The 23,344-nt window shown below is 47.5% G+C and overlaps 2 protein-coding genes across 2 annotated transcripts in view; one reads left to right on the top strand and one right to left on the bottom strand.

The window, feature by feature from the left end:
* Nucleotides 1–16,837, top strand: part of STX6 (syntaxin 6) — a 30,993-nt gene extending 14,156 nt beyond the window's left edge. The window contains exons 4-8 of the mRNA XM_084866137.1: nucleotides 827–889; nucleotides 3,826–3,951; nucleotides 5,517–5,623; nucleotides 6,823–6,917; nucleotides 11,249–16,837. Coding sequence (XP_084722263.1) covers nucleotides 827–889; nucleotides 3,826–3,951; nucleotides 5,517–5,623; nucleotides 6,823–6,917; nucleotides 11,249–11,325 — 468 coding nt within the window. The 3' untranslated portion in view covers nucleotides 11,326–16,837. The remainder of the gene's footprint in view (nucleotides 1–826; nucleotides 890–3,825; nucleotides 3,952–5,516; nucleotides 5,624–6,822; nucleotides 6,918–11,248) is intronic.
* KIAA1614 overlaps nucleotides 6,932–23,344 on the bottom strand; it is a 52,611-nt gene continuing 36,198 nt past the window's right edge. The window contains exons 12-13 of the mRNA XM_084866128.1: nucleotides 21,171–21,328; nucleotides 6,932–8,846 (exon numbers count right to left, since the gene is read on the bottom strand). Of these exons, the coding sequence (XP_084722254.1) occupies nucleotides 8,769–8,846; nucleotides 21,171–21,328 (236 nt within the window). The 3' untranslated portion in view covers nucleotides 6,932–8,768. The remainder of the gene's footprint in view (nucleotides 8,847–21,170; nucleotides 21,329–23,344) is intronic.

Below are 23,344 nucleotides of genomic sequence, written 5' to 3'. Positions count from 1 at the left end.
GCCGACAGAAAATGATAAAGTATTTTGGCAGCCTTAAAAAATTGTATTATAGTAATTACGTACTCAGTTCAAATCATTATAAAGTATATTGGATTGTGGTTACAGTGGATAAGCAAAATGGCTCATATTTAACCAAGTGATTTTTCTTTATTGTAAGTAATGGGTCCATTCATTTTCTTTCCATACAAAATTATTTCTAATGCCACTCTGGAAATTCACTCTGGTTAGAAATATTCTATACTTCACATGAATCCAACTCAAAAATAAAATAAGTGACCTGTTGGTCATATCACTATGGGAAAGTTTTTGCAGGTGTTTAGTGGTAATCATCCTAACGTGCCTGGATTTTCATTATACTTGATACACTAGCCCTTGAACACAGGCGTTTGTGTTTGAGCCCCAAGGTTGCCATTTTCTGACTATGTGACCTTGAGAAAGTACCTTAAGCTTTTCTAGGTGTCAGTATCTTCAACTGTAAAAGAGAGACAATGCCAGCTTCAGAGGGTCATTGTGAGAATTCAGGGATAATGTGCGTAAGCATTTAACAGTGTTTCTGGCTTATAGTAGGTTCCCAGGAAATACAAGTTCCTTTTCTCTTTTCTCCTCATTAAACTTAGTGCCCAGTTATCTCATTTTAAAGGGAGGTTCTCTTTATTTCCCTTATTCATGAGACTAAATAAATAAATAAATAAAACAATGTTGTCTTTTTGTTTTTTTTAAAAAAAATAAAGTTATGTGTATTTTGCTAGTGTATAAAATGTTAACTATGACTCTGTTCCATCTAAGGATATTCATTTGTTTTCTGGTCTTCTCCTTACCTTGTTAGGACATGAAAGATCAGATGTCAACTTCATCTGTGCAGGCATTAGCTGAAAGAAAAAACAGACAGGTGAGTGAACATCTGATTATAGAGTATCAAACCAAAGAAAACGCAGTTAGATGCTGACATCTGTGTATCATGTGACCCAGCAGAAGCCCTGTGCCTGCTGCGTCTGGAGAGAGGCTGGCAGGTTTTGTGAAAGGCCAGTCGTCAGCCTGCCCTGCACCGTGGTCAGCTGTCCTGCCCTGCCCTCCCCCCTCCCACCCTCTGCTTCTCTCCTCTGGGTTTCAGAGTGCCCTTACCACACAGCCATTTATTCTGCACCTGCTGGGCACATTCTGTGTGCCAGGTCCTGTGAAGGGCGGTAATTGCTTAGTTACATGTCTTTTTCTCTGCTGGACCCCAGGCTCCTTGAGAGTAAGGAGGGATTGTGTCATGTGTTTCTTTTTGCAGGTGTTTTTTTGTTTTGTTTTTTTATTTCCAGCTGCTATTATATTGCATATCTCATAAAATTCACTAGATAGTTAATGACTGAAATCTTATGAAATTTAGAATAAAATACAAGACATTTGAAGAACCTTAAATGTGTGTGAATTTTCTGTGTTAAATTTAAATCTTTCATTACTTTAAATATCTTTTCTTTGAGATGAGATCCAGTTTTTATCAGTTATTACAAATGAATCATAAAATCTAATAAATTTCTGAAACCAAAGCACCAATATTAACACATCTAAAATAAAAATTATAAGAAACCAGCTCTTGAATTTTAGGTATCTTTTTAAAATTAGACACTTGTGTATGATAGAAATTCCTTTCCAACTGACAAAATGCAGTCCTTTTAAAAATATATATACAACATTACCTATTATAATAGACTTGATTTAGATTTCATCCAGACTCCATAAAGTTACCAATAGTCCATTTATTAGACTCTTAACTCAAGAAATCAGCTCACCATATCTAACTGACTAGGAATCAGCAGTTCATAATAGAAATCCTTACTTTATCCCTGGAGGTGTGTTTTGACCCGCTTAATGTTGACAAATAAATACAAAAGCTCAGCGAAGGGGAAGGGAGGGGGCTCTCCAAGTATCACCTCACTTAATTTTTCTGTTTCCTTCCCCTGGGTTTCATTTTTCAAGTTATTTGTTTTTATTCTTCCTGTCTCCCTACCTTGTGACAGTGAAGTAGGTAACACCTACTCTCTGTTACTCCTGATCTCTAGATGGTATAGTTGAACATATAATATGTGCATTTATGCATTGCCTTTCCAAGCATGGCTTGGAATTTTGTTTTGGAGGAGAGTGAAATGTCTTGGAGTCACAGATTGTGAAGGAATAGCAGAGCCAGGGTCCTCTAAGCACTCAAGCGGGTAGAGTCTTCCTTGCTGCCCCGCCAGTACCTGGTGCTTTGCTGCTTGCTGCCTAGCCAGGGCCTCCTGCTCTGGCACCTACGCACAGGTTGGTCTTCCAGTGTCCTGGTCCCTCACTCCATCTTCTTTCCCAGTAGAACAGACTCTTATAGGCCAGACTGATGAAATCTAAACTACTGCACAATAAAGCATAAACAACTCTTAACAGTGTTGTTTAGAGTTGTTTATGTCCACCTAACCATAGCCCATGGATAAGCTAGAAAAAATAGCCTTTACTCAGCTCAGGAACACAGGGCCCTAGGGGAGCCCCAGTTCTCTGTCCACAGCCCAATGATGCACTAGAGCCTTTTTTTTTCTGACCTGGAAGAAATTACTATGGGCCTCAGTGTCTTCCACAGAGCGCCTTAGAGTGTGCATCAGAAGAGCAGAAGTTTTAAGTTTTAACTGACAGCCCCAGGACCAAGCTGGGGAGAGCCTTCTGAAAAAAATCCTAGGTCTGCTTTATGCCTGAGAAAGTCACTGGCCAGCCTTCTGATTAGACTGAGGGCACTGGTCTTCTGGAAGCTCTCAGGCTTCCTGATCCTCTCCTCATTACCATCTGGAATTATGCTCTGCATCCCAGGCCTCCCTGAGGTCCCTGGCTGTGGCCATTGGACTGAATTCACCCCTGAAAGTCAAGGGAGGCCCGTGTCGGTATTGATGGGCTGTTGGAGGGCTTTTGAGACACAGAATCAAGTAATCAGTGAGGCTTTCAACAATTCCAGAGATAAACAGGAGCTGATAAGAAGATCTGGCAACTCGGTAAGAATCGTAGTCACCCCAGGAGCGGTCCACGGGCAGGGCTGGGCGAGCAGTTACTTTACCAGCTTGTCAGAAAGGCTTGCAGGGACCCTGGGCAGCCTAGACCGAGCTCACATCCCTGCCCGCCTCTTCATGTACAGAAGACAGTCCCAAACTTACCCTGTCCTTGCTATAGACGTCCCCAAATTCCTATTGGGGGACCTGTCCCTGGCATCTGAAGGTGGTGATACTGACTCGGGCCAGGCACCCATTGTGGCCGTACCTGCCTGGTAAAGCAACGCCCAGTTCCCGTCTGTGATGCTTGTATTGTAGCCTTTTAGCTCAACTGAGGGGCATTGGGATTTATTCATGGGTTACACTGAACAGACATGGATGGTTCTTATGCCTTCTGTGTGTGAGACTATGACTTGGCTTCTTGTCACTCTAGGACTCTCTCCTCTCTTGAAAAAAACAAACAAAAACAAAACCAAACCAAAAACCCCACAAGACTCTAGGTCTCTGTAATGCGTTAGTCTGGAACGTGGTTTCTGGTGAACTTCCGAAGGTGCTAGGCAGAGCTGGCCTGGAGGCCGAGTGCTTTCAGAGTGTAAAGTGTATACAGATGGGCGTTTGTTGATTTAAAGTTGACATTTGCATTTTAATGGGACAAATCCCATTTTTGAGTCCCACTGGGAGAGTGTGGAGGCAGTGCCCTTCCTGGCATCCCTTAAATCGGACCACGTAGGCACCAGCCTATACCACTGTGAAGGCGGGCCTGGGGGTAGAACGCTTTACGTCGGTGATGGAGCTCTTGCTCAGAAAGTAACCGCTTGTTTCCCCTTCCCTCTCGCAGGCGCTGCTGGGAGACAGCGGAGGCCAGAAGTGGAGCACAGGAGCCCCGGATAAATACGGGCGCCTAGACCGTGAGCTCCAATTAGCCAACTCCCACTTCATCGAGGAGCAGCAGGCACAGCAACAGGTACTGGGAACCCGCTGCTGGGGACTGAGATGCGGAGGCGGGCACCTCCCTGGGTCCTCGGCCAGCCAGGGGGCTGTGCTGTTATGACAGGCAGGTTGAACCAGAGCTTGCCCTGCGGCTGCCTGTGGCTGCCAGTGCAATGATTGCATATATCAGGGGTTTCTGAAGCCCCCTTTACAGCACGGCTCTTTCACGAGAACCAGGCCTGATTAGATCTCTGAGGAAAAGCAGACCAGACCTCCAAACCAACAGACAGGGCCACTGGTTTAAAAACAAACAAAAACCCTTCTTCCCCCACCTCCACTCATACATTCAGTTTTTTGTTCATTTCAACAAAGGCACACTTCCAGAAAAAATGAGTCCTGTTTTTTTCATCAAAAATTATTACTGGTTCCATTATACATGAAAATGATTGCTTGAGTGGAGGTGAAGGGTAGAAAGAAAGGGAATTGATTATCTCTGTGTTGTTGCTTTTGATATCTAGTTGGAATAAAAGGAAACTAGTAATAATATACCTGAGGATTTGAGGATTATCTACCCATCGAAGCTCTTGATTCTTAAATATTGTATTATACATACAACTGAGTGGCCAGATTATTATGATCTCTGAATGCATAATCTGGCTACTCTGTGTGTGTGTGTGTGTGTGCGTGTGTGTGTGTGTGTGTGTGTGTGTGTATTAGAGGCCTGGTGCATGAATTCGTGCATGGGTGGGTCCTGCCAGCCTGGCTAGAGGGAAGGGACATGGGTGGTTGGCAGGCCTGCCTGCTGGTCAAATTCCTGGTGGAGGGGGCAATTTGCATATTAGCCTTTCATTATATAGGCTATACACTGAGTGGCCAGATTATTATGTGTTCAGAGATCATAATAATCTGGCCACTCTGTGTGTGTGTGTGTGTGTGTGTGTGTGTGTATTTTACATAGGCTATATGTTCTTTTGCCATTAGCATGTTTGCTTAACCAGCTGTCTGCTTAAATTGCTATTAACCAAGCAAATTTTTAAAAAAATAAAAAGTGAGGAAGTTACCACACATTAAATGAAACATTTATCATTCAGCAGTTAGCCTTGAGGTAACTTACTGTCTCAGGGCCGCCTGTGTGTCCTCGAGGGGGGAATAAAGGACTCTGTGTGTGTGGTTTTTCCCATGACCAGAGCTTTGCCAGACGCTCCTGTGTTTAAGTCAGCTGTGGATTCAGTCCCTGACCCCAGCCCTGGGCTTCCTCTTCCCAGCATCCCCGTGTCTCAGTGATCACTGCACAGGTGCTCTTGGCCATTGTCTGGCCCCTTGTTGGACTCCAGCCAACCAGAATCAATCTCTCTCGGTGGCTTTAAGCCCTGCTGACTGTTCACAAGTCGGATCAGCAGGAGATATCAGGAGCTTGACAATCCAGCCTTTGGAGCAGTGTGTTCTTTGAGGCGCCGGTCTGGTCCTTTGATTTCTGGGCTTTGCTTCTGAATGAGAATTGTCCCAAGTTGACAAAAAAGCGAGCAGCTGCTAGAGTGCTGGGCTCGGAACCAGGTAAGATGGCTTTTAATTGCTTGTTTCCCATTTCTCTGGCACCAGCTGATCGTGGAGCAGCAGGATGAGCAGTTGGAGCTGGTCTCTGGCAGCATTGGGGTGCTGAAGAACATGTCCCAGCGCATCGGAGGGGAGCTGGAGGAGCAGGCAGTGTGAGCATGAGACGCCCCTCTCGGGGCCATGAAATGGAGGGGAAGGGCCATCTTGCAGGACCCCTAACAAGCCTCACAGTTATATGACTAGTAAAACCCAAAACTGGATTATTTATAGCTATATCTTTATTGTTTTATAGACTTGCCTCTCCAAAAGAAGCAAATTGTCAGTTAAAATATTCAGCAGGGTTTAGGCAAAGTTATGATTATTATTTTTCAACATTTGCAAAATCAAATGAATTCCTCTGAGCAGGTACTAACGTGGGAATGGGAAACAGACAGGTAATCTCTGGCGATTTGTGTCCTGCAGAGGACAGGACATGTGCTAATGGTATCATCCCATGACTCTCCCACTACATCGAACAAAACTGTTTGCTTTACATCTTAAATTTCAACTTCATGAGAAAAACTTAAAAATTTAACTCCAATTAATACAAAATATTCCCCTTCAAAAATCAAAAGTAAAAACACACCAGGAATTATAGTTGGAGTTATTTGTGTTTTGTTTTGTTTTGTTTTGTTTTGTTTTGCTCAAGCACAATCTTTTTTAACTCTGAAGTATGACACCAGAATCAGCATTCTTAAATGCTACTCCATAATCCCTTTACCATTTTTTATTTTTCTGGGGGAAAAAAAAAGGTAATCTACTAGAATATATCAGAAAGTCTCCTATCTCAATTTTGTGTTCAGTGTTGTACGTTCATTTGTTATAAATTCAAACCGGGCACTTGTTCAGGGAGGCCCTGGGTATCAGAGGAGGAACAGAACAGTCAGTGTCTCTGCCATCAGAGAGCCTGGGTAGACTGGCCATGATGTCAATGAATGCAAGTCACGCAGAGGTGACGGGGGGGGGGAAGGGGGGTGCTGCTGGGGGGGGGAAGGGGGAGACGGGGACGTGTTCATGGTGCCTGAGAGCTCTGGCTTAGCCCAGGCTCACAGAGTTCTCTGCAACATATTCATACGTGTGATAATGGGGACTGCCCCCGGCCCTGCTGAGGCCCTGTTTAAATTCCAAAACTTCTGAATTGAGAAACATCTGTCCCAGAGATTTCAGATAATAGATTGGGGGCTTGAATCCCGGTGTTGCTGGCTGATGTTGGCTGGAACTAAGGCCTAGGCCCTGTCCGAATTCCACAGCCCCTGCGTCGCCCAGGCTGTGTGCTTACAGATGCCTTCCCCACACCTGCTTCTCTCTCTAGTATGCTGGATGATTTCTCCCACGAGTTGGAGAGCACTCACTCTCGGCTGGACAATGTGATGAAGAAACTTGCGAAAGTATCTCATATGACCAGCGGTATGTATGGTGCCTGAAGCATAAGAATTCTGACTTAATTGTAGAAACAGTCTCGGGGGATTCTCGTATGGTGCACCCATTCTGATCCCTTTCCTGGGGCATTTTCCCACATTTTCCCACAGCTGGTTGGTGGTTGGTGGCTTTTCTCCTGGTAGAGCCACTTGCTTTGCAATTACAAAATCCTTCTTTCTTTCCTTTTTCCCCCCCTATTTCCTTGCCAAAATGGGAACTTATTTTAAAACAATAGTTAAGGAGCCAGTGACTGTTTCTCCTGGACTGACTTCATTGAAAGGAAAACCCTACCATTTTAGAATGAGATGCCCTTGCAGATCTAACTTAAATAGTTTATATTGAATTCCAATGTGAAACATTCCAGCAAATTTGCACCAGGATGGCGATGAGAAAGTAACATCTTTTAAATTAGTTACTATATAGGAAGATGTGTTCCGGTGACTGTTTTTTTTAATTTTATTACTGCAACCTATGTCCCCTATTACAGGAGAAATAACATCATTTTTTAAATCAAAGAAAAATCCAGTATTTCTTTTTTCCCCTCTCTTTACTTGGTGGGGGTGGGGTAGTGAAAGGAGGAACTGAGATTTGCCTTGAGGTAAGGTAATTTAAGTGTTCTTGGACCACAATATCACCCCCCCCCCCCCCCATGAGAACTTCCTCTGTTTCCTGGTACCTTGTTTTTCTTTTTTTATATATATATATTTTTTATTAATTTCAGAGAGAAAGGGAGAGGGAGAGATAGAAACATCAATGATGAGAGAGAATTGATGGCCTGCCTGCTGCACGCCCCCCATTGGGGATCGAGCCCGAAACCCAGGCAAGTGCCCTTGACCGGAATCAAACCTGGGACCCTTTGGTCCGAAGGCCAATGTTCTAGCCACTGAGCCAACCGGCTAGGGCGATACCCCGTTTTTCTTTTGGTTTCCCGGTCAAGTATATGCTAATGAGTCTAATAGTTTAGACTTTTGAGGCAAGACTTAAATATATGTGTATATTTGCTTTTTAGCAGTTTAACTCATAGTCAAGTTACATTCACAGTTCTCTGGGCCTCAGTTTCTTATTGATTAAAAATTAGGCTCATTGTGAGGATTAAATGAAATAGTAGTGATTAATGTTTAGCAGTGTCTCCCATGTATTTTAGTACTTAGTAAATGTTTATTTAAAAAAAATCATAAGACAGGCAGAAGATGGCCATAAAGGGCAATGACCTGGTATGTCCAAAACCAAGGGAAGCTCATAGCTAGGCCTATTTCCTCCTTTCTTCCCAGGATCAAGTAAGTGTGTTTGTGCTTCTAGGAGGCTCGCCATTGCCTGAAGCAGGCACAGCTTAGTTCATCTCTGACACTTTGAGAGAGAGGTTTGAAAAGTGTTTCTCTCCTATCCTCATCCCTCTGCTTTAAAAAAAAAAAAAAAGCATTAATGAAGTATTATATAATCAGTTTAAACACCAGGCCTCTCACTAGTCGCAGTCAAGTAGCTACTTCAGCACCAGTTTTGTTTGGGGAAGAGCAAAGGAACAAAGATGCTCTGTATCTGTGCTTCCCAGCATTCCGAGTATGAATAATTTAGAAAAGTACTTGCATTGTGAAAAGCTGTCCAGTGTGTATAAATAGCACCGAAACTTGCTTATGTTTTATTCTACTTTCTCCCAAACGAAAGGGTTGGGGGAGCAAAGTAAGAACTTGAGTTATATTTGTCTAGGAAAGGGAGCCAGGAAACGGAGCATTTGGCCCGAAAGGCCCTTCAGTTTGGACAGCTCGCCTGTGGTTTTCATTTCCATCCTTGCTTGCTGCCCGAGAAGGATTGTTCAGGGCCTCCTGCTTGGCGGTGTCTGTTTCAGTCTGAGGACACGGCAGTTTGTATTTGTCTCCGTCCTCCATCACTTTTGGGAAAGTTCACTGCTTCTTCATCAATCTGTACATACAGAAAGTAAATTAAGACACACTAAAGTTTGACTAGGCAGTAACTGAACACACGCCCCAAGGTTCTTGAGAGCCCGAACATCTGGCCTCCCAGGGCCGGCTGCTTACCCAGAAGAGACACCATCTTGTCATTTTCCTACCCAGCGTACATTTTTTTTTTTTAAGGTAGATACCACTGGTGTTCCCTTTGTTCCCTGTGCTCTTTGAGACAAATGGTTAAGACTTTTCACTTGAGGCCACAAAAGCTCTTGGGGTTAGTCCCACCCCTTCTCTGGAGAAGTCAGCTCAGGTAACAGCACCCTGAGGTTACCTAGTTCATGCTTCATAGAAGCAATTTACCACTTCAAAGGGACGTGGCTTTAAAGAGCCTTTCTGGGCTGTGCTAGCTTGCATGATGGATGTTCTCCTTGATGAAAACCCCTACTTAATGCAATCACAGACGAGAAGGTGATTGGAGGTGGGGAAGGGGTTGGTAGAAGCCGATGGGAAACCAGAAGGTGGAAAGCTGGTTGAATGTTGGAAATCTGGTTTTGAAGATGGCAGGATGCCTGGGGTTGGGGGGTGAGTGGAGGAATTAGGTGTGAGATGGGGGTGGGGTGGTTAGGAAGCAATTACCTGGACTGTTTTGTCCTGGGAGAATATGGACTATTTTCAATGACAGTGGTTTTGAGTTGTTATAAACATTTTTATTTTATTTTATTTATTTATTTATTTTTAATATATTTTATTGATTTTGTACAGAGAGGAAGGGAGAGAGAAACATCGATGAGAGAGTGTCATCGATCAGCTGCCTCTTGCACACCCCCTACTGGGGATGTGCCCGCAACCAAGGTACATGCCCTTGACCGGAATCGAACCCGGGACTTTTCAGTCCCCAAGCCGACACTCAATCCATTGAGCCAAACCGGTTTGGGCTATTATAAACATTTTTAAATAGATGAAAGAATGTGAAGTTACTGTAGTGTCCTTCACCATTGAAGTGATCTTTAAACAGACTAAAATTAGCTTCTGGAGTAGACCAGCTGCCTACTTTGGAGGAATTCTGCTTCGGAGAAGGACTTAGTGTTGCCTGCGGAAAGTCGTACCATCTATTTTCCTTGATTCAGATCTTTTTATAATGGGATTCTCAGTAGCCATGGTGTGCTAAGATGTGCAGGCTTTCAAATAACCTTCGGGTGGATCAGTCTTCGTTGGTAGTTCTATTCAAACGGAGCTCTTATTTCTAGCAGTTGACCTACATTTTCACAGGCTGGTGAACTTTCCTATAGGAAGTGGCAGGCTCACCATTGGAAAGACTGCTTGCTTTCTACGTCTTCCCCAGTTAGCGAACCGTAGATGAGGACGGCATCCGGTGCCGTGGGCCCTGAGGATGTGCGTGAGGGTGTTCTTGTTCAGCCCGCACAGCAGCCTGTGAGGCAGCTGTTGTGGAGCCAGGACTTGGGCTGCAGCGGGGATTCTCCCGGGGCCTGCATGGGCCTGTGTCCCTCAGGGCTTCCTTGCTCTCAGCCATATAGATGGACTCCAGCCGCCTTGTTTCCTGTGCCTTTTCTAAATTGTTGGTGGGGTAGAAAGTTTCAGAGAAGAAAGCTCACTTTCATGCACAGAGAACCGTGTGGGTTCCTCTCACACGGTCACTGGCTAAGTAACCTTCTTTCTTGACTAGACGTGGCGTCATTAGTCATGCTCGTGATCCCCAGAGCTTGCTTTTTTAGCTCCTCATTTCCTGAAGTGACCAGCAGAAGCTTTCATTCTTCCCTTTCCATCCTCCCATAGTGCTTTGAGAACGGGACAGGGTGGATTTATTGCTTTTTTAAATGATTTGACGTTGGTGGGAGATGAAAGCAGGTGGGCTTTGATCCGCAGTGCCAGGGCCAGCACCTTTTCTAAGGATGCGGCAACTACCGGCAGAAAGCTAAGAGCCGCAGGCTTTCATTAAAGTCAGAGGCACAGGTTTTTAATTAAAGACTTGAGACACGAAGCACATACATACTTACTATCCCAGGGCAGCTCTGGGGGACGGCAGAGTTGCAAACGCAGGTGCAGTGCAGGCCAGGAGCAGGGCAGCGTCAGAGGATCAGGCACCTGGGCAGGTTCAAGAGCCTCCCTGCCCGGGTCATTTGCCCATTCTGTCACTTTTCTGCTTCCGAGTATGGCCTTAGGTTTCTTGTTGTAACCGGACAAACCATGGGTCCGCTCTGCCTGTCACTCACTACATGAGCCAATGCAGCAGAGACAGGGTTGAATCACATATGAGCGGTTAACAGAGCATGATTAATATTTCTTACAATTCTAGCTGGTTCCCCAACATCCTGTTTCTGCCCCTATTGATGTGACTGCATCTCGGGGAAGGTCCAGTCCCGAGAGCTAACCCTCGTGTCCTGCTAACCCTCGCAGATCGGCGCCAGTGGTGTGCCATCGCCGTCCTCTTTGCGGTCCTGCTGGTCGTGCTGCTCCTCTTCTTAGTGCTGTGACGCACAGGACCCGGGAGGACAAGCAGCCCGCGGCGCCGGCTCCCACCTGCTGCTCCGGGGACCGCGGACCACGGACTGCGCCGACTTCCTCGGGGGGACCCCACCGTGGAGGCAGCTCCTCCGTCCAGTGCCGGAGGGGCCGCGGGAAGAGGACCTCACAACCTCACACTCCTGGCACCACCTGTCCCGTCCTCTGCTTTGCCTCCCTGGACCTCGTTCCCCGTGGAGGGCCTCTGAGGAATCCAGAAAAACTCGCAGACTCGGCTAGTGTTCACTGTTGCTCATTGCGTCCGTCCATCTCTGGCGGCTCTTTGCTCCTGCTCAGACCCTCCCTGCTCAGCCGGCAGCCAGAAGGGAAAGGGGCTCCTGGGTCCCCTCCACTGCCCTGTGTGGGAGCATTCTTTAGCCCCTGAGAGCCGGTCATTCTGGGGACAGACGGCCCAGAAGCAGTTGGTGACAGAAAATGCAGTGGTTGTTCTTGCAGGGATAAAAGCAGGGATAAATTGCTTTTCCAGGCACATCTTTTTGTGGAAAGAACAACTAATGGGAATAATGAAAAGCACTGGGCTCTGGGAGTGCTAACGAATGGTGTCTTGAATTGAAAGGAGGAAGGGAACAGGACCCTGAGTGTGCACAGCTGAGGGCAGGGGGCAAGGTCACGGGAGGTCGTAGCCTGGCTGAATTCAGGTGGCTGTCCTGCAGGCTCCTCCCCAGGGGTGCAGCGTGTATTTTTAGGATGACCCTAAAACATATGGCTGCTGAGCAGCACACTTGAATGGATTTAGATCCTGTGGCACTCTCTCTACCTTGGCAGATGGGGTCGGGAATGGTGAGCACAATTATTACATTTAGTCAGAAACTGTAATGACAAAAAGGCTAGTTCTGGACCAGGCTTTTCTAGCCCTGAGAAATGGCAAAAAGGGGTAGGTGAACTGGTTGTTCTTTTCCTTCAGATGACAACTTGATTTTTATCATCCATTCAAATCACTGAGCCACTCCAAATTTAAGTAACGGATGCTTCCGTTGAGTTTTAGTTGCTGAGACACTAAACTTCAAGCTTCTGGTGACTCGCCGTGCTTCCAGCGTGCCCATGTACATAGATATTTTTATAGCCTCCCTGGTGAATAACCTAATACTGAAGTAGCAGCTGCACCTTCCTCTTTTGCACGTGGGAAGCACAGGGACATCAGATGGAGTTCTGGCGTTGACTTCTCATTTCCTAATCTTTTGGGGTCCATTCCTAACTTTTTCAAAAATTTTCCCCCTCCTTTTGTTTGTATTTCATGGTTTTTGTTTTGTTTGGGGCTTTTATTCCTCTTTCTTTTTTTCTTTTTCTTTTTTTTTGTGATTTGCAATGATGTATTTGCCCAGCTAACTTTTGAATTGCACTTTTTAATAAATATTTGTAACAATTTTTTAAAGAAAGGGTATTTTCTCATGTGTAGGGTGCTGGCAGATAAGGCAGTCTGCATGTTGATGAAAGCTGATTTACAAAACTCAAAGGGTGGTTGACACCCACGTTTACACTCAATTCTATTTGATATGTAAATAAGTTCATTTCTTTTTAAATGAGCATAAAAAGGTAATGGTTACAAAGGGCTTGAGATGTAGGGTACTAGATTATTTGTTTTACAAAGTTTCGAGATATTCAAATAGTCTTCTATAAACTCAGAAGAGGGATGGTCCTTAGATTTGCATTAAGATATACAGGTCTTTGTTAAAACTTTTTAAAAATGTGGGCCTTGTTTTAGTACTCTCATCCACACTCTCCACCTTCCACGAAGGAACCGGAGTCTGAACTACATGGCTGCCCTGCTTAAGAGCCATGCCGTCGTCCAGATTTACTGTGTCGCGTGTGTCAGGAGGGCCTGCTGGGAACACGCCTGATCATTAATGAGCGAGACATCCCCTGACTTCAGGGACTACGTTTTGTGATTCTGAGGTTCAATGACTCAATGTTTGGATATATTTAGAATTGCTGACCTCACCCATTTCAGTGTTAGCTAAACAGTGGTTCTTGTAAAGCAGACTCACAGGCCAAAGCTGAATAGAGAAATATTCAGAAAGAGAACATTTACTGAAAATATAAGCACCATGTACGTTCTCCCTGTAGGCTACTGCCCTCCTCCCTCAAAGGAGCTGTTCCTGGACAGCCGAAGCCTCAGAGCTGGCTCTTGGCCCTCTAAGCTTGATCCGGGGTCTGAGCCTGTTGTGCCCGGACTGGGCGGTCCCTACAAACGAGTGGTCAGGTCCCCTCTCCAGATTCCAAACTAGCGTTCCAAGAGAACAGCCCAGGCCCTGGCTGGTTTGCTCAGTAGATAGAGCGTTGGCCTGCAGACTGAAGAGTCCCAGATTCAATTCCAGTCAAGGGCATGTGCCCAGGTTGCGGGCTTGATCCCCAGTAGTGGGCATGCAAGAGGCAGCTGATCAATGATTCTCTCTCATCATTGATGTTTCTATCTTTCCTTCTCCCTTCCTCTCTGAAATCAATAAAAATTATATATGTGTCCTGAGTGGGAATCAAACCTGGGACCTTTCAGTCTGCAGGCCAATGCTCTGTCTGTCCACTGAGCCGAACCAGCTGGGGCTGAAATCAATAAACATTTTTTTTTTTTTAAAAGAAAGAGAACAAGCCAGGGCTTAGGTTGTGGTTAGGCTCTAGACTCCCATCCTGTGGCAGAGGTGGGCTCTCCTCCCTCAGTCTTCACACCCCGTCCCATGCCCATCATGCAGAGAACTGACAGAACGCGCTAAGTCACAGAGAAAGAGCTCACTTTATGTTTATGGGAAGACCATCTTACTAATCAGCTGGCTTGGGGGTAGCAAGGGGAGTGAACCACTGAGACAGTCTGCCGTGGTAGGAACCCAAGTGCAAACTCAAGTCACTGCTAGCTCTCAGTCTAACCTTTGGCCCCGTCTTTGTGGGGACTGTGAACAGCCACAGTGTTCCCCGTGTGCCACTGCGTGCTGCAGTTGTGTGTTACATGAGCATCTTTGTGCCAGAGCCCGAGGGGGAGAAACTTGGGAACTTGCCCATCGTTCTCTGCTTTTAGCCAGAGTTAAACAGACTGATGGGCCTGGGAGCCAACGGCTTGGCAACTTCCCCTCTTTCTCACCTCGTGAGATTAAGGGCTGTGAAGAGAAATCCGGTCTAACTCCAACCGAAATCTGTCTGTTAAGTGCTGTACCTTCTGTACGTGAAGGTAGCAGAGCCAGGATTTTTCTTCTGGTAATTTTCCTGGCTGTAAAGGGAGCCCGGTACCTTTCCAGAGAATTCATAGCTTGGAAGAGCTAAGTGCCGAATGATAGATACGAGTTGCTTTCCAACTCTGTAGACTTTGAGCTGTTCAGCTTTCCCTTCTAAACTGCAGGACGGATCTGCAAACAACACAACGTTCGGACCATCTAGAAAGCTGAGGTTCTAACTACCTTTAATTCTCCCTCTGCTGGCGTTTCTTTCCCTCCCAGATATTTTTAAGAATTTTTTTTTTCTTCTCCCTTAAAGAGTGTTCTTTGTCCATCAAGAACAGAGAGAAGGTAAAAGCAAAGGATTCTCACAGCCCCGCAGGCCCTCTGCGCCTTTCCTGACCAAGGTCAGTTCTGCTCACTGGGAAACTGCCGTCAGGGTCCAGGCCAGAAATCGATAGAGGGGAGAACAGCCCTTCCGATGGGAGCAGACAGGCCAGCCCTGATGTGACCCTCGGGGACTGAAGCCTGGTGCTGGGGTGGAAACTCATCCCAGCTGACTTCTGGGGTTAGTGTTCCCTACAGGCTCAGTGGACTTGAATACTTAGTTCAGTCTCCTTGCTGCAAAGATGAAACAGTTACAGCTGCCCCAGAGACACGGGGGTCATTTGGTGTGTTGCTTCCTGGACTTGGCCCAGGGGCCGCACACCTGGGGTGAGCTGACCTCGGCGACATGACTTAAGGTAGGCTGGTAGTAACTTGTCGTGTCACCCCAGCTGTTTGCCGTTGGACAAACAGCGAAGCACCTCCATTGTGTTGCTGCCACCTACATATACATTATATGGGAGGCCTCTATGTTACAGTGTCTTTACTGATACAGGTATTTGGGGAGCTGAGGAAGAAAGAAAAAGAACTTGTTTCCTTCTGAGATAAGCTCACGTGTTGGTGCTGTTTTCCTTCTGACGTGACCTTTGCCCTTGCCCGAGGCTGTGCCGTGGAGCTGTGCCTAGATCGCCCAGTGACCTGCCCTACTGCTTGGCTCTCACGTGGACATTTCATGGAGCCAGACCCTTGTGAGGAAGTGTATTTTACCGTTTTCTTTTTAAGGTTGAGTTTTCAAACCTAGGAGCCACTTGATTATTCAGGGGGTATTGGATTAAGACCATCCAGCATCCTTATCCTCTGACTGAACTCTCCCCGGCCCTGGCGGCAGCCAGTGCTGCACTCCAGTTAAGCTTCCTGTCAGCCCTGGGGTAGGGCCAAGTTCAAGGTGGCTCTTTCCTGCTCTGTAGAAAGTAGGGTTAGCGGAGACCCACTACTGAGTGGCAGTTTCGACTGCAATTAAGGTCTGTTGTGGGAGAGGCAGGTGTCGTCATCCTCGGGGTGAGGAGAGGCCAGCCAGGTGTCCTCGGTAAGGGGTCGCTGATACGTTTCTGGTCCTGCTCGTAAATGTCATGTGATTGTGTCCTAACTGACCCAGGCTGGGAGAGCGCCCAGGGTAATAGCCTGGAAACAGGGAAGGGCCAAAGAGAGCAAGCTGTAAATGATTATGGATCCGTGTTCTGTAAGTGGAAATATACCTTCACTAGCTCATTTTGTTATTAGAAATTGGTGTGATTTAAAAATAGAATGTGTAGTAATCCATGGCAGCGCTCAGCAGGACTAACCCATCTTTCTCTCACAAGGATAAATAACCTTATAGCATTTTTAATTACTAGAAGGTACAAACTAAAGTGAGATCAAGGACTGAAACGGAAAATACCTGGGTGATTTCCTCTGTCTCCAACCCCCAGGGAGAGCACCAGAGCCGTGGGGCCAGGCGTTCACAGCCCTGGCCTCGGAGGCAGAGCGCGCTTCTCTTCTCTACACGGTGGGTCTCCAGGTGTGCTGTGGGGCCAACGATACAGCTTCCTGTGGGAACCTGCTAGAAACACAGGTGCACAGGCCCCACCCTGGCCTGAGTCTTGGCCTGGGTGGGGCCAGCAGCCCGTGTTCAGCAAGCCCCCCCCGGAGCTCGGAACCCCTCTCCAGTGTGAGAACCATGGCTGCATTGTGGAGGTTCGGCTGCGGTAAACGCTCCCTGCAAAATAATGTATCTGCCACAGCCTTCCTTGTAATCCTGACCTTAAACAAGATTTGATGACATTATAAACTTGAAAAATTTTAAAAAAGACTTGTGTAAAATAAAACTTCAACTAGCCATCTTTTAAAGTGATATTTTTACACCCCAGAGTCTATCAGTAATGTTTCTTTCTTCTGCACTTGAAAATCATTTCACAACTGTATAAAGAATGCTCTTCAGTATTAAAAGGAAGTGGGGAGAACATGAGCTTTGTCCTGGGTCGTTTTTCTAAAAGTTTGGTTGGTTTTTGTTTTTATTCTTTTCATACCTAACATGGCTTCTTCCCTTCCTTCTGCCCCGCTAGCTAATAAACATGGGCATGTGCACACGCCTGGGGGAGGGAAGGTCTAGCTGCTGGAAGATCTGAGTTTCTGGACCAGAGAAAGCTAAGTTGTGCTTTCTTTGGTCGAGCTAGTTATATGGATTCTTAAGTCCCAAAATAACTATACTATGTATTCAGAATATTTTTTTTTTTTTACTTTTACTTTTTAAATATATTTTATTGATTTTTCACAGAGAGGAAGGAAAAGGGATAGAGAGCTAGAAACGTCGATGAGAGAGAAACATCGACCAGCTGCCTCTTGCACACCCCCCACCAGGGATGTGCCCGTAACCAATGTACATGCCCCTGACCGGAATTGAACCTAGGACCCCTCAGTCCGCAGACCGACGGTCTACCACTGAGCCAAACCAGCTTCGGCAGTATTCAGAATATTTTAAAGCACAAGAGTTTCAGTTGGGACTAGGAATCGGGGGCGAGGGGGGGGGGGGCAGAGGGACTAAACACAAAAGGAAGTTAGTTCTTTACTTCTCCCCCCAGTGAATGTGGGCGAACAACACTGGCCATCGGGGATCTGCAGGTGGAGGGGTCTGCCCTCAGGAGGCGGCTACTTAAGCTCGCTGAGGCCAGGGGTCTTCCACCCACTTGCTCTCATCACCCTCGCTCTTTAAATGAGCACCAGTCATGTGCCAGGCACTAAAGACTTAGTCCATATTAACATGTATAATACTCAAAATGGCTGTGTGAAAACTATGAAGTCTACACATCTAATATTATCTCAAATCTGAAGGTGAGGAAACGGACACACACGTAATTTCTCAAGGTCACACAGCTGGTGAGAGGCAGAGCCACTTACTCTGCCCCTGTGCCTGGCACAAAAAATGGGCTCCTCCGAGCTTCACAGTCCTGGCTTGGTTTCCCCTAAAACTGTAACAGCCAGCTTAGGGGAGGAAAGGCAAGTCAGACACTAACCAGCCTTGCTGAAGAGGTGAGCACTTATCTAAGAGGTATGGTTCACACTTGAGGAGGGAGAGATTTAGAAAGGAAATGGTTATATGTATTCCCTAATGAAGGCAGATCACTGCCCCCTCTGAAGGCAGAGGTGTGGAGCAATGAAAATAAATTTGCATAAGGACACAACTAGCAAGCGCTACAGCTGGAATCCATTACATAGCCCAGTGTTTCCCAACCTTCTCTCATGATGAGAATCACCTGGTGGAGTTGTTAAAACACAGATTCCTGAATCCCAACTAAGAAGTGCTAAACTAGAATTTTTGGGAACATATAGGTAAAATTGCATACCTAACTTAGTGCTCTGTATATAACATCTGTGTTAGAGCACTAGTTAAGTATACAATTTTACCTATATGTTCCCAAAAATTCTAGTTTAGCACTTCTTAGTTGGGATTCAGGAATCTGTGTTTTAACAACTCCACCAGGTGATTCTCATCATGAGAGAAGGTTGGGAAACACTGACATAGCCTACCTCAAAAAAAAAAAAGACGCAATTTCAGTAGTGGCAAGCAGATGTTTCACTAAGCTGCCTTTCTAACCAGAGAAAAGGTGGAGGATGGCTGAGAGGGAGAGAGAGCAAGAGCTAAAAGTCCGCGGTGGATTATAGCATTGACCTCCTAGCCGTGCCCAAGATAAAGCATGGCATCCTTGCCATGGATTTGACCACATCTCAAAACCCTCTGAGCCCACAGTGGAGTTTAAGAAACCTGGCCAAGGCAGGTCAGCCTTGATAAAATACAGGGTTAGGCATAAGTAGGTTTACAGTTCATGTGGGGAAAAAACATGCAGGATATGAGGATTACAACAGCTTTATTAACTCAATGTTACCATGCAACTGTAAACCTGCTTTTGACCACCCCTGTATGTTGGAGCTTTTACGCGGCTGGAAATATGTGCAAGAAGTGAGTCGAACTCATTGTATAAACTCAGAAAAGCTGGAGGCTCAGTCTGAGGAGCCCAGGATGAGAACCAGCGTTGTGGCATCTGGATGCCGCTGTGAGCTCCCGTGCCTGCCAACATTCCTTGTTCCTGAGATAACACCAGAGCTGGATGGAGGCTGGTGAGCCCGGGGCTGGCTTTTCTGGGAAGACTTTCTGCTCACTGGGAGGAGTGGGGCTCCTGCCTGGCGCTTCCATTGTAGCCCTTGGCACACTGGTTTGTCTCTTTCCACAGCTGTAGCTGCCTCCCCCTGGGGATATGGGCTTCCCGAGGGCAGGGCAGGTCTCTCCCCAGTGCCTGGCACCCAGCCAGATCCCTAAGGGCAGCTCCACGCTGCCAGGAGTCCCTGCCTAAGCCCAGAGGCAGCAGGGCAAGACAAAGGCAGGCCCAGCAGGCAGCCGGGCATCCACAGGAGAGCCCGGGATACCCTCCAGGCCTGGCAGGGCAGCTCTGAAGGCCTGGCTCCACAGGCACATGTCTGAGCCAATCCCAGCAGCCCCTCCTGGGGGCCCAGCACTCCAACCTGGTCAAACCTGCAGTCTGAGAGAGCTGGGCACAGCTTCTTGCCAAGGAAAGCTGCTGCCATTTCTAAGCAGGTGCTCTGGCTCTACAGGGAAAGAGGGAAACTTTCACAGAGGATGGGGGGATGGGAGGGGAGGGTGTCCAGTGAATAGCTCCAGAACCAGCCTGGGGATTCGGGTGGGAAATGGGTTGGGCAGATGGACCAGGGATGTCCAGGTGTTGCCAGGTAAGTTTGGCAGGATAAACAAGCAAGTCTGTGTTCAAAGGACCACAACAAAGAGCCTTGGTTCCAGATTCTATGGGAGCTAGGAGGAGGGGCCCAAGCCAGCACCCAGTGTCAGGGAATGCTTCTCAGGGCAGGCACCTCTAATATCTTTGAGGGCTGCCGGGGAGCCCATGGGTGGACAAGGGGAAGGGCGTCCCAGCAAAGGCACAGATAAGCGAAGCAATTGAGTGGGTGAATGAATATGTGAAGTTGACGCATGCCTGGATCAGGGAACCAGTAACCCAAACTCCTGCCAATAAATACCTAGTCACATGGGACTCGGGAACCCTGCTGCCTGGAGGCCAGTTGGAGGACCAGGAAGTCCAGTCATATTGCACTTCACCCCTGGGATCGGGGCCTCTTCTGGACCACAGGGATGGAAGACCAAGGAGCCTCCTTCCCAGGCCAACCACACACTGACCAGAACCCAACCCAGGAAGGTTTTGGTAGCCGCCAGCAGGCAGCTCACAACCCCAGGAAGCACAGGGGCCAGAAGGAGGGACCAGACTGCCTCGACCCCATCCCACCCCCCACCTCCAGAGCAGGGCCATTAACAACACTAAATTACAACTCAGGGCGCACACCTGAAAGAAACGTTCCCCACACAAAACCTACTCTTGCTCTGTGAGAGGCACATTTTTCTAAAATGCTGGTGTCGACCCACAAGACAGCTTTTGTGATTCCCAAGTGAATTATGCCTACAGTTCAGAATCACTCAGGAAACTGAACTGTCAGTCCTTCCTTACCCCAGCGGAGAGCAGGTGAGAACGCCGACCCCATTTCCCTGCAGGAAAACGGAAGCCAAGCCCCTTCAGGAAGGCCAGCCTATTCGGGCCAAGGAGGATCCTGGGCGGGGCTCCTGGTAAGGAGAATTCCGGGAGGGCGGATGGATTCAGGCTGGGAGTTAGAGCGCCAGGTTCAAGTCCTCCCTCTGCTAATTATTTGCTAATTTAACCTCTGAGTTTCTGGCTCCTAGTTTGTAACGCGGAGATAAGTGATTTCTCCCTCACAAAATGGCCCTAAGGTTTCAGTGTTGTGTCCTTGGTAATGTCCACACATAGCTCTGGAATGCCAGTATTTGTGGAGGGGACAGTGAGGTGACTGCACATGCCTCAATTCCCAGGTTAACCTTGATTTCCCAAATTCGAGCCACACCTGCAGTTCCTCTCTCATGCATGAGACCTGGGCACGCACCAGGTCCCCACCCTGCATCCCTCCTCACCACCAACTTTTAGTACCTGGTGTGAATCGAGATCTGGACACACAGAGTACCACTGACCTGCCTCGTGGTGGGGGTGGGGATAGGTGAGGCACAGAAAACAGCCACACCTTTGCACATGCCGTTCATTTTCTGTGCCACACCACCCTTTCCCTCTCCCTTCTTGTTAGTGCCCCTCGTTTTACAGAACCCCGGGTGGCGCACCTCCTCATTGGCCTCCCTCCCCCAGTTGATCCTGAGCACTCCCAGGCTCCTTACCCCACGTCCCCCAGGAGCCAGCTTCTCCTGCTGCACACACCTGGCCTTGTGGTAAGGGTTGAGCGTCTTTCCTAGACTCTGGCAGCTTGAGGTAGAGCCCGTCTTTCTCATCAACCTGAGCTCCTGCCTGGCACATGGCCCAGCTCCTAGTTCTAAGTGAGGGTTCTGGTGGTCCTGTGGGTGATACCAGGCCGAACCCTAGGCAGCAGAGATGGGAAAGGTCAGAAGGACATTTGGAGGAACCAAAGTCCCCTCCCACCTAGACAAGACAGGGCCCTGACATCGCTTTACCTTTTTGGAATTAGAGCAAGGCACGGCTACTCCACACAGTCCAAAGTGCCTCTCCCCTTCCTCTTCCTTAATTCTTCCCCCTCCCCCTCATTTCTATGCAAATGAGGAATCCAAGTTTGCACAGCCAGATTGGTCCAAATAGTACTGTCCTGATTGGTCAGAATTATGTGTTCTGATTGGTTATTATGGAGTTACTCTGATTGGTCAACAAATATACAAATAAGGCTACAACTGTGCAGTTCTGATTGGACAGGGCAGGTCTTAGTCCATTGGTTGAAACAGGATCCCAGATTTGGCTCAGGTGGCAAGAACACAATGCAGAAAGCTTGGCACTTCAGTCTGTGGCTTCTCTCTGACATGCAGAGTGCAAGACAGGCCTCTGTAAACAATGGCTGCTAGGCTCTGATTATGAATTTGGGCCCTGTTAACCATGGGGAGTCCTTTTTGGAAGGTATAATTCTTGGGTCAACATGTAAAGGCCAGTAATGGGCATATAGGAGCCACCAGGGTTTCCCCATGCCTGTGGTTTCCTGTTATGTGGGGCCATTTCTAAATTTTGGGGGCCCCAGGTTGGTCTGTGAGGTGTCCCAGTCCCTCTACTCACCTGCTACAGCCTTCCCATTCTTCCTTCATCTCCCACTGCAGGTTGGCCCAGCCTCCCCATCCTGCTGTGCGTGAGGCTCCAGGGGCAGTAAGGAGGGGTTTTAACTGGCTCCTATGCATAAAACCCTGGAATGGGAGAATACTCACACTCCACAGGATTGCTGCCCCCTCTCCTCCTCATCTTTCTCTTAGGCCCCATGCCTCCTTCAGTGACTTTGCTTCTTGAAAGCTGCTTAACATTCATTTTAACCGTATTTATTCTGACCACAGTCTGCACCTGGCCAAGTTCTAAAACAGCCATGAGCTGTCCACTTCACCCTCCAGTTGCACCTCAGCTTCATTCCATCGCCTGCTCATAAACGTACTTTGCCAGGGCTCCTCTCCCAGCCCTAGGACTGACTCTGGAGGTTTCTGCATCTACACTGTCACCCCAACCCCAGGTGCCTCCCCAGCCTTCCCCTCTGGCATGCCCAACACAGCCCAATGTAGTGCCCTTGTCCTTTCTCCCCCCACCCCCCAAACCTCTGCTGTAAAGGTCAAGCAATCGAGCGAGTGTGCAGCCCAAAATATAACAACTCAGGATAGAAGCTTCAGCTTTGGCTTTTAATAAATTAAAACGGACAAATGGCCACCCACTAGCCCTTTGGACAGTGTTCAGTCCTAGAGGAGGGGAGTGACCAGGTGGGACAGCCCATCCGCTGGGCCTGTGCCCTGCCTTCTCCCTGTGGGTTGGCCAATCCAGAACTGCTGTCGGGGAGTCTGGACAGAGAGCTTGTGGCTGAGGATTGCATGGCACTGGCTGCGGCCCAGTGTCCAAGCTCAATAGGAAGAAGACAGAGGCCTTCATGGCCAGGCTTCAGTAGCTCCAGCCTTGCTCTGCACAGAGGCAGAGGCAGAGGCAGAGGCAGAGGCAGAGGAAGGGCAGTGGGGATGGGGCCAAGTTGGTCTCAATTTCCTCCCCCCCCCCCTTCAATCTTATATATTACAAAAAAAAAATTGTAATATTCTGACGACCAGATCACATCTCCTAGATGTTTTCACACCAGACCACATGTTCCAATTTTTTGGTTTGGAATATGGGATCAATGGCTACAAGGCTGTTACTCGAGGACACTTTTCCCATTTCTGGAAAAAGAGCAAAGGTGTGGAATGGAAGCTGGGAGAAACGAGCTGGGAAAAGGCAGCTCCAGGCAGAGATGGCCCAGCACTGTCTTTGGTTCAGGGCTGTTGGAAGCTGCATGGGCCCTTGAGTGGGATGGGACCTGAAGTTAAGGCGATGCTCAGGGACCAACCGAATGATTCCATGACTCTCTTTTCTCC

This window comes from Pipistrellus hanaki (assembly GCF_964339955.1).
Source record: "Pipistrellus hanaki genome assembly, chromosome: 18".
Classification (NCBI taxonomy): domain Eukaryota; kingdom Metazoa; phylum Chordata; class Mammalia; order Chiroptera; family Vespertilionidae; genus Pipistrellus; species Pipistrellus hanaki.
The sequence above is the reverse complement of the archived record's forward strand: the minus strand, read 5'-3'. Positions and strand labels throughout refer to the sequence as shown.